The sequence below is a fragment of the Fundulus heteroclitus genome, chromosome 17 (assembly GCF_011125445.2).
Source record: "Fundulus heteroclitus isolate FHET01 chromosome 17, MU-UCD_Fhet_4.1, whole genome shotgun sequence".
In the NCBI taxonomy this organism is placed as follows: Eukaryota; Metazoa; Chordata; class Actinopteri; order Cyprinodontiformes; family Fundulidae; genus Fundulus; species Fundulus heteroclitus.
In genome coordinates this window covers 8,208,013-8,224,556 of record NC_046377.1, presented here as the reverse complement: position 1 = coordinate 8,224,556, position 16,544 = coordinate 8,208,013, and the positions used below count along the sequence as shown (strand labels likewise).

Sequence of the window (16,544 nt, the reverse complement as noted above, 5' to 3'; positions counted from 1 at the left end):
CTGAAGAAAAGCACCTTCACATCATGATACTGCCACAACCATTTTTCACAGTGGCGATATAGTAATCAGAGCGATGTGCAGTGTAGGTTTCCCCCACTCCTGGAGTTGTGCAGAACAGATCCAGTCTGCGGGAAATCTGTCCGACAACACGCCACAGCAACGGGGCCGGTCTCCCTGGTGAGACCACCCTGTCAGCGGGCCTCTGCCGCTCCTGATAAATCCGAGCAGAATTAAAAATTGACTCATAATCCTGATTAACCGCCTGCAGAGATGATCTTTGGAGTTGTACTTTCTCACCTTAAACATCTCAAAGCAACGTTTCGTGAAAAATTAAGGTCATAAACTCCTCATGTCCTTACTGCTCCTTTCATGCTCCTTGCATGCCACCCCGTCCCCTCAACAAGCCCAAGAAGGCAAAGCAAAGTACTGGGTCGCTTGAGGGACCCCAAGAAAATGAAATTAGCTGGGTAAACGGGTGTGGAAACGCTACCCAGGATTTGCCCCAGGCTTCTCAAAAGCCCCAGGCTTTTGATTGGCAGAGGAAAAGGGGCTATGGTTTCCTATGGCTTCAGAATGGTTTCAGCTGTAACTTCAGTTGTAAAAACAAAATCATTTATCCATCACGTAAAGGTTTGAAAAGGGCTATGAATTGCACCAATGCTGTTGTCATCTAGTTATGAAGTGTAACATCAATTCAGGTGTGTGTCTTACAACACTATGATATATTTTCTTGTTTATTTTCCTAGAAAGGCACTCATCCAACAAAGGAATTGTGTTAAAATCTCTTGTATCTACGACGAGCTTTACAAAATACGAAATTTTGTTTCTTGAAGATTGCCATCTCTTAAACGAAACAAGGCCCCCCCCCACCAATACCCCGAGGCTTAGCTGGATGTGGCCTTGTCGCCTTGGTAACAAATGAAAATCAGGAGGCTAAACAGATATGTGTTCCTATTAATTTTGCATACACAGGAGGAGAAGCAACTAAGGAACACAGTCTGCGTTTCAAAAGAACAAAGAGGGGATATTTCATTCATGAACAAGCAGATGTTAATTTTTTTTTTCTTTTATTTGTAAAAAAAAAGAAAAAAGTGGAATCCTGTCCGGTCAGACGAGCCACAGACTGTGCCACCCCAGGGCCTCGCTAACACAGATTTATCTTTACCATCTCTTTCATTGTCTTTGTCTGGCTGCAGACCCTTAACACTGAGTGCCCTGACTTGTTTCATATGTTTAAGTCTGCCCTTGGGCAAGGGAAACAGTCTCTCCTTCCTTTTCTCGTGCTGGTAGTCTAGGTTTGTGTCTGACCGACTGCATATTTCTCCTCATTATCTTTTGCACAAACTAGAGTGCTTTTTTTTCCGTTGGCAGGCTCCTCCACCATTTCCCTCCCTACTTCCAGTTTCCCCATTGTTGTGAGCATAAAAACATACCTCACCATGTCTCAGCCTTCCTGCTCCATTTGTGTTTATGTAAGTGTGGTTCTCTCTTTGTGTAAAGGTAGGATGCAGTATGGGTTTATGTATACTATATAAACCCATAAGTCATGTTGCTATGGTTTCCGCTGTTAAACTCATGCTGACCCCCCCGTGGACAGAGATCTGATGATTGCACACACGCTTTATGAGGTTTTTGTGAGTTGCAATTTTCATAGGCTGTTTTTAAACTTTGCAAAAGTGGCAGCAAGCCATTGCTGGCTCTTAACCCGCATGCATTGATGGTTTTAGGAAACAGTCAAAGAGAGCAGGGATGGGCCCCTGGAAGACAGAAGAGGCTAACTTTGTGTCCGCCGAACCTTTTCTGTGTTTATTTGGCCGTGTGTTTTGAACCACTGATGACACATTTTCAGTTTCCTATGAGATGTCGCACCATTTTAACTTAAAATGCCCCGGTATTTCAAAGAGTTCATAGTGTTGTGTACTCTAACAAGTTTCATTGGCCTTTGGAAGCAAAACAGACCCACAGAATAGTAGACTGCTTTTGTACAAATTCTTCCTTTTTCCATACCCACTGGAAGAGCTTGCTCATCTTAGTGTCATCTGGCCAAAGGCCTTGGGTGGTAGTTAAAGTCCTAGTAGTATTCAACACACTCCACACATCTACGTTTGTGGTGGTAGGAAAGAAAAGCTTTTTTTTTCACTTTTAAATAGCTCTGATGTTAGGATCAAAATGATTGTGATGTTGATGAATGCGATGACAGTACACACACACACATTTTCAGTTAGCTTAATTTCTTTTTTGACTTAAATCTGTATCAAAGTTGTGAGTCAAGGAAATGGAAATTACTTTTATTTTGCATTCAGAGCTTTAATGCATGTCCCTCGGTATATGATACCCAACCAAACACTGACATGGTGACCTCAAGACGGCACTCTTAGATGAAGTTCTCGAGCAACGAGCTCTGGAGCTCTTCCCAGAAATTCTGGGACCAGAAGCAATTTTTTTTCTTAGTCTTGGAAGTAGTTCACACTGATAAAATGCCCACAAGTAAAAGGTTTCTACTGTATGACTGTTTCATCTTGAATGACTCCAGCAATAAAATTGTTTTTTCTACATACACGTACGAGGGGTTACTGTAATTGTGGACTGTATCTCACGCAAACGGTTGCATGTGATATTTAGTATATTTTTATTGTTGTACAACCATTAAATTTCATCTAGGGCAGCAAGTTGACATATGTTTTTAAATATTACTATAAAGTGCTTACTGGCACATGAATCAACGACACAGAAAAAAAAACCATCCAGATGTTCAGTTCTTTAATATTTTTTACGCAGCAGTTTAAAACTACCAGACAGGTCTTGAAGCTTTTCTCAATCGTTGCTCTCAATTTGTGCATGGCCTTGGTGTGGAGTGCTGAACTTTTTGTGCGCGAAAGAAATTCTTGATTCTTCTTGATTTTCTGCTTATTTTATCCATTCAGATTACAGGAAAGGAGATTAAGTAGAAAAAAAGAAGCATTAGAAATATTTTCTTTTTGGGAATGCTGTGCCAAACAGGCCTCAATCTGAGATACAGTAATTTCCATGAATTAATTTTTTGACTAAATGCAAACCTTTTTTCATTTAAATCCACCTGAAGCTGGTATTTAAAACGCTTACATTTCATTATTACCGCTGACTCAAACGCTGTCCTCCCCGGCTGTAAAATATCTGGGTGTTCCCTGATAATGTCACATATACCCTGCGCCTGTTTAATGTGCTGAGGCCTTCCTGTTCCCCCAGGCGAGATGAGGAACGACCTTTACATGACGCTGGAGAAAGGAGAGTTTGAGAAGGGCGGAAAGAGCGTCGCCCGTAACGTGGAGATCACGGTGTACGTGCTGGATGCTGATGGACAGATCCTGAAGGTAAAAAAAAAACAAAAAAAAAACACACCTTTGTTCTCAATTTTGGGCTTTTGTTTCCATCACTGAGTTCCTTGGCTGTTGGTTTAAAAATGGCTTTCCCAGATGGGAGCTGAGGTTCAGATGTGTTGCCCATTTCAGCTGCTGCAATGTGGCATTCTGCCCCTGTGGTTTCCTCCACCACCATAGGGCCTCAGAGAGAAACTAAAGTCAAATATAACCTTGCCACTGCCGTCGCATTACACGGAACCCGCGAAAGCACATAAACACGCCCATAAAGTTTGTCCTCATAACTCTTCCGCTGCTCCTTTTTTTTTTTTCCTCGCCTCCTAAACTGTCTTGTCGTTGTCTTTCAGGGTTATGTGGCCGCCGGCTCCGGCGAGCCAGGCGTGGATGAGTACCACTCTCTGGTGCTCTACCACAACAACAGCCCCCGCTGGGCGGAGCAGATCAAGCTGCCTATCCCCGTCGACACGTTCCGAGGGTCTCATGTCCGCTTCGAGTTCCGGCACTGCTCCAGTAAGTGAGCCGTGACGCTGCTGGCAGCACAAGCGAACACATCCTGCTGAGCTTTCAGTTCCAATGTACGTCGTCCCATTTGCCGGCTCGCGCCACGCCTGTTTGGGTGGATCGCAGGCAGAGTTTTATTCTGGCATGGAACTTTCAGAACACCACACAGATTTCCTCACACCATCCTCCCACGGTTCCTACACACTGGGGAACTCTGGGTTTCTAATTTTGTTTTTTTTTTTCCCTCCAAGATTCCAATATTTGTGTTTCCAGATTTTAGTCCTTATCCCGTTGTCAATATGTTGTTTTTTCTTGCAATATCCCTTCCTTGCATATTTTTCTTCATTCACATTCATATGTACTTCCTTCCCTGTGTCGTTAGTTCTTTGTGGCCATTTTTTTTCTTCCATGTACCTTCATTTTTTGTATTTTGCCTTCTTTTCTTCCTTTTCTTTAATGTCTGTCTTTGCATTCTGTCTACCTTACTGTTTCACTTATAGACTTCGATGTTTTTTATTGTCCTTTATTTTCTTTCGTATTTACACAACTCCCTCTTTTCTTCCTTGTGTTCTTTCTGCTTCCCTTCCTTCCCTGCTGCCATTCCTTTGTTTTTTGTTAATCATTTCCTTCTTTTTAACCTCCTTCTGCCTTTCTTGTCTTATGTCCCATCTTTCTTTTGTCTTGTCCTTCCTTCTTTCTTTCCTTGTATTCTACCTCCGTTCTTTCTGTCCTTCGTTCCTTCCTTCGTTCGTTCCTTCCTTCCTTCGTTCGTTCCTTCCTTCCTTCCTTCGTTCCTTCCTTCCTTCCTTCCTTCCTCTCCTTCCTTCCTTCCCTCCCTCCCATACTTTAAAATTAACTCTGGAAATTGAGTGTGAAAACATCTGGAAGTGTGTAGAAAGACTCTAGTCGGCTCAACTTTTGCTCAGCTGCACTTTGAATTGTCTTGTTACTGAAATGTGCTATACCAATAACCTGGCCTTGCCTTTTGATTTTTGAATGAGGCACAAACTTACAGCCAATTTATTCCTCTCACCATCTCACCTTTTTCTTTTTCGTCCTGGATAACAGAGAAATTGTACTCTCTCTTTTTCTCATAACAAGCCGATATTGTTTGGAAGCCAGCCTGCTGTGCGGCGTTGTCTACAGTAGATATAACAGCCTTATTAATTTTGGCAGGGCTGTTATTACCTCCCCAAAGGCTCCCTGCAAGGATCCTGTTTCAAAGCCATGGCGACACCAAAGTTAGAAGGCCAAACAACAGTTAAACGCCTCGGGCAAATCCGGCAGAATGAAAGTGATTTGCAGAAATCTGACAAATAAGATGGCTTGAAGTAAACCTCAGTATCATCGAAAGGGGAATTTGTTTAACCAATTCAGTTCAAAAAGGACAATTGCTGTGATATAAATTCATTACACATTGCACTGCTAATAATATTCAGTTTCTCAGAAATATAGTACATGTGACCAATTTAATAAATAAGGTGTTTTAAAACAGAAATTTTATTTTATGCCAATCATGACTAACAGTGCTGACTTGATGATCATCCATTAGGCTAGTTTTCTGTTATGGAAGCAACCTGAGCTTCATTACCACTTCAACAGTAATAATGCTAAAAGACCACCAATATACATAATATTTAAACTTTCTGAGGGTTTTTTGAGTTGTATTTAGCTGCAGGACATAATCATTGGAATGAACATAGTACATGCTCTAAATTTATAACTTTGTGTGTAAGGAATCCATGTATTATGAGTTTTACATTGTTAATGAATTCATGTAATAGATAAACTTTTTTTTACTAGATATTTAATTTTTTAGACTCCTGAATTCTCTAGATTTAAATAACATCCAGCCCAAACAAGGCTTCTTTACTCTTACTGAGTCTGTAAACCATTATAAAATTCCAGAGCTGCTGAATGGGTTTGTGTGAACTGCTGAAAATGATTTGTCGCCCTGAATGTGTTTTGTAGTAAACAAGTGTGGCTTAAAAATATCTACAGCTGTTTCCTGGCTTCTTGCCTGCTTAACGATGTTTATATGCAGCACCATTCATGCTTACTGGCAAACCTGGTAAGGGTGTGTTATGGACTTAATATAACGGTGTGTCTTAATGCAGTATCATAATCACACATTGAAAACTAAATATAAATCCAACATATACTTTTAGTTCATTTACCCCAATGGCAAAAAAAAATATATCATGTACTAAAAAAAATGCTTTTTTAAATATTTTATATTATATTGCATTTACCGCAATTATTACCTTTATCTTATCTATCTTGTTCCTTCTTTTTAGCAAAAAAAAAAACAAACCCACAACATTAAAGACCCTCCACCATACCTTAGAGTGGGCATGAGGTCTTTCTGATTTTAAAAAGTAACAAAGCGAATGAAGCCTAATGGGACTAAATTGGGACTAAAAGACGTCATAATATTCACATTGATACCGCTGATTTATCCTGCTGCCTCGCCTCCTTGTGGTTGGAGAGGGCTATGATACTCTTTTTAAACAAAGTTTACACAAACGGCAACAAAGAATACCATATTTTCTTTTATAATCGAGAGATTATAAAAAAGATTTCCGGCTGTAGTACCGATGTGGAGCTTGTTGTTCCTTTTCTCATACAAGCTAGCTTTAGCACTGCAGCACAGCTAGCTTAAACAGGAAGTTCGAAAAGCTGCATTTTTAAAGCTTCCATAAGCAGCTGCTACAGAGTTAGTGCCATTGTTTACAACCCACGTGGAGCATAAATACTGTAGAGTTTGTGTTAAAATGGCTACACCTAAAATCTACTTGATTTTGGTTGTTGCTGAGATTGTTCAGCAATATAGTCACCTTATAAAATGACTGTAGTTGTGTCTTGAAAACTGCCTCAGTTTGTTATGCATTAAGACTTTATCACGAGGCTTTAACTTTAAGACATTTTATTCCCATTCTGCCGATTTGACTCTTGCTGCAGCACCTCCTTGTGCTTGTCGAAAGGTGTAGCAATATACCTTGAGATCACTTAAGAAATAGCAAAATACAGTATATTATACATTTTCCTAAGCAGAGATGATAAAACATGTGTGAGGATTTTGCATTGTGAGGAAGAAGGAATGGTCAGCTGAAACCAAATTAGCGACTGTCGGGACACCCAACAGGGCAAATCTTGTTCCTGTTTACATACAATCTGGCATTAGCACTGTTGCACAGCTGGCTGACACAGGAAGTTAGAACAGTTGCATTATAAAAAGGTCCCACAAACAACTTATGATCCATGTGGCACATAAATGCTGCAGTTATTGTTACCTTTCCTTGCATCTAAAAAAAAAAAAAACAGTTATTCAGTCTTCTGCAGTGTTGAGGTTGTTTCCCGTGTAGTCATATCACCCTGAAATGACTGTAGTTTTACATGGAAACAAGTGTCTTTATGTGACGCATTAAGTTTAACAGACCAACCCCAAGTATTCACTAAGCTGATCTGTCGAAATTTTTCAAAAACATTGTTCAGTTTGTTGTCTATTTTGGGCTCATAATCATGTGCATGTGTCGTTGTTTGACAGCTAAAGACAAAGGAGAGAAGAAACTGTTTGGCTACTCCTTTGTTCCTCTGATGCAGGAAGACGGCAGGACTCTGCCAGATGGCACCCATGAGCTCATTATCCATAAGGTAAAAACTGCTTGCCCTCAGTGCTAAGGCTTTGCATGAGCAGCATGGACTCAAAAAGCCTGTCCTTGGCAAGGTATTTGTTTCCATATCAGCCGTATTATTCGCCTTTCAGTCATAGTATGTTGATTAGTGAAATTCAGCTTGAGGTCTTGCAAGTAAGATTCCTCACCGGTTGGCATCAGTGTTGATAAGAGTACTTCAAAGGGGGTTGCTAGCTCTGTTTGTTATTATGTGAATCATCTCCTCTAAATGGCAGAACGTACTTATCCGTTTATCATAGTGTTCGTGCCACGTTTTGAGACACGGCTCACGTTGCGTCCAACAGGCCAGTGAGTAATGCCTTTTTGAGGTCACGTTTAACCTCACCTCCGTGCCCGTGTGCATCTGCTTGCTCATGAACGTGGAAAAGACCCTTCTGTCTGTTTTTTTACCGTCTCGACTTATCATTTAATTGCATTTAGGGTTGGACCTGTTAAAGGGCACATGCAAATTAAATGAGTATCTTCTCTTAAAAGCCACTGCCGTACTGCCTCGAGTGTCACTGCAAATAATTTTAGACTGCTTGGTTTTCCTTAGCCACAGGCGAAGGGTGTGTGTATGTAAACCTCCATCTCTGAGAAACACAGAGAAACATAGTGTGTTTCTATGGCTTACTGCTGGGGTGGAATTCAAGCAGGCTACATAAAGCAAGGTTCGACTCGTTATTGCACTGTAGATCTGATCATGATCTTGCGAGATTTAGTGTTATCCGTCCCTGAACCCCTGCCCTGCCCATATTTGAGGCTAACTTTCTTAGCTCTCACTGTTAAGGGGGTGAAGGCCCATTGTAATGTCAGATGGTCGGTTGCTGAGAAGCTCAATGAAACTGGCATGGCCTAGTTTCTCCTCAGACCCGAAATAGACTCTGAAGATTCAGTCCAGCACTGTGAAAGCTTTGGATCTCAGACAGCCTCAGCTGTAAAGCACATCAAGGCTGTACAAAGTGGAATATTCATCTCCCGATATCAAACATGATTTTTAACTCAACCTAAAGTCTTTTACAGGAAGTGGAATAATGATTGCTTCCCTAAAATAAAAATACACTCCAGAGATATGATTTTTACAGTTGCATTGCTTCAGTTTTGCTGTACAGCTACATTGCCAGCTAACTCATTCGTTTTCCTGTTCCATCTCTGTAGTGTGAAGAGAACACCAGCTTTGCTGACTGTATGCGGTACCTGAAGCTGCCGTTCTCCAAGGCCAACCTTCCGTCCAACAATCAGTTGCTGAAAGGCCCCAAGGAGTCTTTCTGGATCACCAGCTTCCTCTGTTCCACAAAACTCACACAAAACGGTAAATGGTAAATTCAGAGGTTGAGATTATTGCTGCTAGTGTTTGTTCTTTTAGAACATCGGCTCCAAATTTGTGTACAATCTCACAGCCAAATGTTGTTTTCCCACCGGACTTTCGCCAGATGGATTTCGTTCGCAGAGCATTACACATCCACGTGGGATTGCTCCATTGGAGGTGTATTTCAGAAGGAGGGGCCTTATCAAAAATTCTTGCATATGATTGGATAAACCTCTTGTCCGTCATCTTTATTGACGTGCTACAAGCTCTTGCCAAACCTGGACAGGAGAAGGGGGAAAACATGTTTCCATTGACAAAAGCCTTCAAAGCCGTTCTCTGGTGTTCTTTTAAAGAATTAATATTCGGTAGATTGGACAACACTGATGAAATAGAAGCATCAATGCTACCGCTTACTTTCTCGCCGCACAATTATACAGAAATGATATAGGTTGTAGCTCTTTTCATAAGGGAGACAAAAGTAAAGATTATCAAGGAGAAAGGTTTTTGTTAATGCAGAGGCTACCGTTAGCACTGAGTCACACTTTGCTGCTGCAGAAAGTTAAAATGTTTGGTGTTATTGTTTTTTTAGTATGTCTAGGATCACCTAGAGACAGAGACAAAGTCTTTTCCGTATTGGATTACAGAGTGAACACTGTGTGACGGAGGACTTACACACGCATAATATACCGCCAGACACAGCCCAGAAACCGGATTTCTCATGGATAGTCTTCCCAACCGTGAGGCGAAGGACAGCAGCAAAATGAGAGGAAACTAAAGTGAGGATGTTGGGCTGGCGTCTAGCTATGAAGAAGGCCACACAAACTGCCGTTTCGCAGCCTTTTTCCCCCCAAATGCCAGATCCCACACAAATAAGAGGGATGAGCTGAAGCTTCAGCTGGCAGCAGACAGGCTCATATGCGACTGTTGCATTTTGCTGATTACGGAGACCTGGCTTCACTCATCCATTCCGGACATGGCAGTCGTGCTTCCAGGACGACGCACAGCGTATAGATATGAAAGGAGCTGTGACTCCGTGAAGAACAGGGGAGAGGGGGCTCTGCGTCTATGTGAACAACAGCTGGTGCACAAATGCCACGGTTATTGACAGGCACTGCTCAGCAGACCTGGAATTTGTCACCGTTAGATGCAGGCCGTTGTACCTTCTGCAGTGAGTTTACTGTTGTCATGGTGACTGCTGTATACATTCCACCTGATGCCAACGCCAGTACAGCTCTCAGCCACTTGGACCAAGCTCTCAGCCACGTTGCTGCTTCTTATTCCAGCGTACAAATCTGTGAAGAAGCAAGCACCACCAGGAGGTATTCACCTCAGCATTACTGGGCTACATCCAACACTGTCGCAGTGGACAGGCACATACGGTCTGGTTTCCCAACCAGAAGCCCTGAATGAACAAGGAGGTCAAGGAACTTCTTAGGGAGAGAAATAGCACTTTCAGGTCCAGAGACAGGGACCTGTACAGCTGTGCCCGAGCCTCTCTAAAGAGAGGCATCAGAGAGGCCAAGGGAAACTACGAGGAGAGGATTGAGAAGGAATTCAGCAGCAACAGCATTCCAGTAGGTGTGGCACGGGGTCCAGCACGTCACCAATTTCAGGTCCAGCAACACCACCACGATCTCTGGGGACGCCTCACTGGCAGAAGAGCTTAACCACTTCTTTGCCTGTTTTGAGACTGAATCACCAGCAGAACCCACACTGCAGCTGTCATCCCTCCACTGCCAAACAATGACTGTAGAGGTAGAGGCAATGATGAGAACCCTGAAGGGCAGTGAACCCATGGAAAGCTGCAGGACCTGACGGTGTGACAGGGAGGGTTTTTACCAGCGTCTTCAATCAGTCCCTCACCCGTTGCTCCATCCCTCCCCACTTAAAGTGTTCCACCATAATCCCACTGCCAAAAAGGAACAATATAAAGTTTGCTGATGATACCACGATGGTGGGTCTCACCTGCGGAGAAGATGAGACTGCATACAGGGTGGAGGTGGAACGACAGTCTGGTGTACCACCAAAAACCTAATTTTGAACACCTCAAAGTCGAAGAAACTGATTTTAGGAGGTGTAAACCAGACATTCAGTCCATCATTATATATGGGGACAGGGTGGAGATGGTGCCAGATTTCAGGTTCCTGGGCACCTACATCAGTGAAGACCTAACCTGGAATGCAAACTCTACTTCAATCCTGAAGAAGGCACAGCAGAGACTACTTTCTGAGGATTCTTAAGAAGAACAACCTGAGAACTGAGCTCTTGGTGTCCTTGTATCGCTGCTCTGTCTCGCTGTGGTTCTCCAGCTGTACTGCGGCAGAGAGGAAGCAGCAGCGTTTAACTTTTTAACAATATTAAGATTTTCTGAGACACTGCATTTTTTTTAGTTTTATTGTCTGTAAGCCATAATCATCAAAATTACAGGTAATTATAGATCTGGGTGTAATCACTCTATAAATGAGTTTAACTTTGAAATAAGTGAAAGAATTTAAATTATTTTATAATATTGAAATGTATTTAGCTGTACCTGTGTGTACCACGGTCTGATTCCCCTGAATACAAGTCTTTCCAGAATCCTTACTTTATGAACAAGAGTTAACGAAAATGTTCAAACGTAATATGTGACGGGAATGGGTTCTCTGTTGGAAAGAAAGGAATATCAAAATCTAAGTCATTCAAATGCAATAACAAATGTGTGAACATCAAGGGAGGAAACCTGGCTTTTGTATCTGTAATCAGGAGAAAGAATAATACCTGGTAACATCTGGCTTTTGTATTTAGTGTGAACGGAAACAATCGACATCAAGTCCACCACAGGCTTTTCAATAGTTGGATGCCTTTCCCTCCATCTATAGAAATCTTTACTGCCATGTGCATCCTGCTACTGGGAAAAACAGTCTACATGAAAGTTTTATGCACAATAAACCCACAAATCCAAATGTCTCCCATTGTCGAGCAGAACGAGAGTTCCTTTGTCCCATCATGAAATAGAAGCCTTAATCAAACGTTTTTTACCATATTTGAGTGGCTTGCAGAAGCACAGATGTTTTAAGCTGAACGGCTGCGGCGATATCGCTGACGGGCTAAATCGAAATATACAAGGAAGATTAGAGACGTGTTTTTAGACAAGCGGTGGCAGCGATGTGCACATGCAAAGTCAATTTTTACACACACAGTTGCAAAAATGAAACGCCTCGGAAAACTCAAGAGACAATTGAAAGGCTTTCTTTTTAGGACTTATGTTTTATTCATTCGGGCGTCTGGGGACCCTCACTCGGGGAAAGCGGCTGTTTATCTGCTCGATCCCTCCGTACTAGAGAACGTCGTCGTTTGCTTGCATTCGGTGGTGTGTTGAGGCTGTAATTGAATGAGGCTGTGAGAGCAGAGTTGAGTCTTGCTCGGCTCCGTTTGTTTTTGTTTTTTTCTTCACTTACAAACAAGAGGTTTGCCGCGGTTTGAAGTCTTGTCACTCTCTTGCGTTTTCTAAGCAGCACGGTCGGCCTCTTTTTTTCCAGGAGACATGCTGGACCTGTTGAAGTGGCGCGCCCACCCAGAAAGGATCAACGACAGCCTCTCCAAACTGAAAGAGATTGACGGCTCAGAAATTGTAAAAGTAGGTCCATCTGTTCTATTCCTCGTTCCGTTCGAGTCCGTCACGTTCAGCCGGAACGCCGAAGGTGTGAATGTCTCTCGCTCTGCTTCTTGTATCAGTTTCTTCAGGACACCCTGGACACCCTCTTTGGCATTCTGGACGAAAGCTCGCAGAGATACAGCCTCAAGGTGTTTGATTCACTCGTAAGTACACCTTTTGCCCCCTTCTGATCTTCTCAATCTAGAGGGGGGGAAAAAAACGAAACAAACAGAAAACGACAAGTACAAAAACCCAAACTTGCGGGGGCAAAGAAAAGTAGTGATGTAACGCTTCGCAGCTCGCCGAATCAATCCCAGCGTGCTCGTGCTTTACAGAGCAGAGGCGGGAGATCGATCTCTGGGCCTCTGCTTCTGCCTCTCTGTGTATCAATCTCACACTGAGACATGAACACGCTCTCCCCGCGCAGTTTTTAATGATGGAAAAGGCATGGTGAGCCGCCACTCAGGTTTGCTCTTTGTGGTTTTGAGATCAGTTCGAGAAGCTTGTCAGCTTTGGACCAAAATTCTTACGCCATACATTCAACAAAGGTCTAATACATCAGTTGTTTTTTTTTTGTTTCAAAACTATCTTTATTGAAATTTTATAATATATACACAAGCATAAACATTTTAACTAACATAAAATAAGGTGCATTACAAAGCAAGTTTTGGGTATACAGGAGTTCTCAGATGTTAGGTAAAATTTACAAAATACAATGTAAGGTTGTGGAACTGCATCAGGAAGGCATTGTTGTCCCAGATACCTACGACAGATGGGTCAGGTCCTCGTTCTTAATATAATTAATGAAATTATAATTATAATCCAAGATGTCCAGTTTATCTTTTAGTGTATATGTTATTTCTTCCAGCTGTAAACATGTAGATAACTATTTTAGCCACTTTATAATACTTGGTTTACTTATTTCCTACCATGACAGAGCAAGCACCCTCTTGGCCTGTAATATTCCCAAGTTTATAAAAATCTTTTTAAAACGACAGACAGGATCTTTCAGGATATAAGCCCGTTATAAAAAAGCTTAGGTTCCAACTCTAATTTAACTGACAGCATTTCCTGTAAAATGTCTTTAAGACTACGTTCACACTGCAGCCTGAAGTGACCCAATTCCGATTTTTTTGCCCATATGCGACCTATATCTGATCTTTTTATGACAGTCTGAATGACACAGATCGGATTTTTTCAAATGCGACCCAGGCCACTTGGATATGTGGTCCTGAATCCGATTCGTATCTGATCTTTTCAAATGTGACTTGTGTCTGTACGGCCGGGTCGCATTTATCCGACCTGTACGTCACCGATACTCGACAAACGTCACTATTCTGCGTCCTGCTATGCAAAAGCGGGAAGAAAGACGACAGCCATAGTGGACAACAATGAGGAGAGCAGTCAATGGACAGAAAGCTCCGGTTAGAAAATAAATTAATGACCGCAAAATGCGCTCCAGCATTATAATCCATGTTTACTTCTGCAAACACTGAGTACCCTGCTACGTGTGACGTCACCATGTCTTCGAGTGCGCATGCGGGACACTTCTGTTGAACGCGTTCAGTTCACACAGGAGATCACATACAAGTCGCATATATTTGGAAATGTAAACGGACACGTAAAAAAATCCGATTTCACAAAAAAATCGGAATTGAGCATTAAGACCTGCAGTGTGAACTTCTCCCCAGAATTCCTGAAGTTTGGCCAAAGACAATGAAATAAAGTTCCTTTCTCTTCTCCACACCTATTACACGTTAATGAAATGTTCATGTTAAACCATTCAGGTTCTTTTAGTTGTTGTTTTTTTGTCATACATAATACTTAACGGTAAGGTTTTTTTCTCACTTTAACACTCTACAACTGAAAGGATTAGTATATTTTATCGGTGTTAAATCTGACAAACCAAATACAAGTAATGCAAGACTGAAGTAAAAATGTTTTCATTTTTTTTTTTAGAATAAAAACCTTAATAGGGGCATGTGTAATATGTATTCAACCCCAGTTACTCTGCAACGGCTAAATAAAATGGCAAGCTCCAGGCCTACAGGCATTGTGTGGTAAAAAAACAAAACATGGCGGTGGCAGTCTGATGCTGAGTTTGAAGTATTTTCTTTATAACAATGGCCAGACTTGTTGCTCTCTAGCATCACAAAGCTAGTAGAAAAATCCCAAAGCAGACCTGCAGCTGAAACTGCAGAGAAATATGAGAGAAAATATCAAATTAGGAAGGCTCAATACAGATGCGTTTTTGTTGTTGTGGGGGAAAAAAATAAACAGATCTGCCTTCTGTTAAGTTTTAATTACACATGGGAGTGTGTGTGTGTGTGTGTGTGGGGGGGGGGGGGCATCATGTATTCTTACGTCTAATTATTATTCCTGAAGACAGTTGTTGCCACTGGATTTTATTTAATGATCCTGGATTAAAGAGGGCTGAACAAGGATGCATGCCTCGCGTTTTGTAATCGTACTTGTAAAGGAATTATAAACTCTGTCATTTCCTTCTGCTTTGTCACGTGGGGAGAAATAAAAGGCACTGTGGCCTGGTCTGAGAACCACCTTTTTAATGCGTACCTTCTCCTCATTCCCAGGTTCACATCATCAACCTCCTTCAGGACAGTAAATTCCAGCACTTCAAACCAGTCATGGACACCTACATTGAGAGTCACTTCGCCGGGGCTTTGTCCTACAGGTCTGTGCAGTCTCTGTCTCTGACTGGCTCACATGGGTTACAGCGGCAGGCACCTTGAGTGCGAGCCCTGCAGCCCTTCCCGCTTATTGTGTTTTAATGCATCGCGGCAGCCGGCCCACACCAGCGCTCTGCTTTGAGGCGGGCTGAGGAACGAACACAATGCTCGTGGTGCCACCTGGCTGATGGAATGAGAATTATTGTGCTGTGTAGGCTCGTGCAGCCCACTTTTCATACCAGCACCAGACAAATTCACAAACCGCTGTTCTTCTTCACGCTTGTCTCACTCTCCTCAGAGTGGAACGTGCGCACCCATATGCTGCAGCAAACTTTGAACTCTCTCTGTGTTTTCTGTGTCGTTTGCGGCAGAGAAAACCTGCAGACACATTTGTTTTTTCTTTCGTAGGAGTTAAAAAAAAAGTGAAAAAAATAAAGTTTAGTTGCAGTGCTGCAGAAGTGTTTCCACTTCTTAAGAAGTTTAACGTTACAACCGCAAACCTCGATGTATTTTATTGTGAACACTTGAATATGCTTTGATCCAGAACTCCTCCACTGTAGCTCTGGCTGGATGTTCAGGAACAGGAAGCTCTGCCCCAGTCTCCGGGCTTCTGCAGCCTCCAGCAGGTTGTTTTTTCTAGGATCTCCCAGCGTTTAACACCCTCTACACTGCAAAAACAGAACTAAAAATAAGTAAAATGTTCTTAAAATGAGTGTATTTGTCTTTGATTTGAGCAGGTAAATAAGATGATTTGCCAATGGAACAAGACTTTTGCACTTAAAGAAGGAACAATTCATCTCCATCATCGTATTTCAAGTGGAGGATGTTTAATTATCTTATTTTAGGGGTCAAAATACTCATTCCATTGGCAGATAATCTTATATACCTGCTCAAATCAAGGAAAAATACACTAACTTTAAGAACATTTTACTTGTTTTTAGACCCGTTTTTGCAATGTAGCTTCCCTTAAACCCTTAGCATCTTGATGCAGCCAGCGAGGAGGGGTTTCACTGTGATGAAACACGGTACGCCACTTTCTGCATGTAGGCAAGAAGTTCACAATTTGGTCCCGTCCGGCCGGAGCGCCTTCCTCCACTTTTGTTGTGTGCCGCTGCACGCTGTGTTCAGACCACGCGCAGTTTGAGAGTTAAAGACTCATCCAAAACCTCGACTTAGAAGCTTACAGTGTTAGGTGACTTATAACTTTTTTTTTTTTTTTTTTTTTTTGTCTAGCAATGTGGCAATAGGAATTGATGTCTCAATGCCAGATAGAGCTCGACAGATTTTGCTTTTACAAGTGGAGCGAACAGCTTTCGCCATAGTGCTCCACTTGATTTAAGCTTGTAAATAGCTTTATTGTGATTCCTGCATGGAGAATTTCAA

The 16,544-nt window shown here is 42.1% G+C and overlaps 1 protein-coding gene across 1 annotated transcript in view; it reads left to right on the top strand.

The window, feature by feature from the left end:
- dock4b (dedicator of cytokinesis 4b) overlaps nucleotides 1-16,544 on the top strand; it is a 155,962-nt gene that overhangs the window by 85,918 nt on the left and 53,500 nt on the right. Inside the window, exons 14-20 of the mRNA XM_036148815.1 lie at nucleotides 3,226-3,350; nucleotides 3,704-3,866; nucleotides 7,405-7,511; nucleotides 8,690-8,843; nucleotides 12,359-12,456; nucleotides 12,555-12,638; nucleotides 15,066-15,166. Coding sequence (XP_036004708.1) covers nucleotides 3,226-3,350; nucleotides 3,704-3,866; nucleotides 7,405-7,511; nucleotides 8,690-8,843; nucleotides 12,359-12,456; nucleotides 12,555-12,638; nucleotides 15,066-15,166 — 832 coding nt within the window. The remainder of the gene's footprint in view (nucleotides 1-3,225; nucleotides 3,351-3,703; nucleotides 3,867-7,404; nucleotides 7,512-8,689; nucleotides 8,844-12,358; nucleotides 12,457-12,554; nucleotides 12,639-15,065; nucleotides 15,167-16,544) is intronic.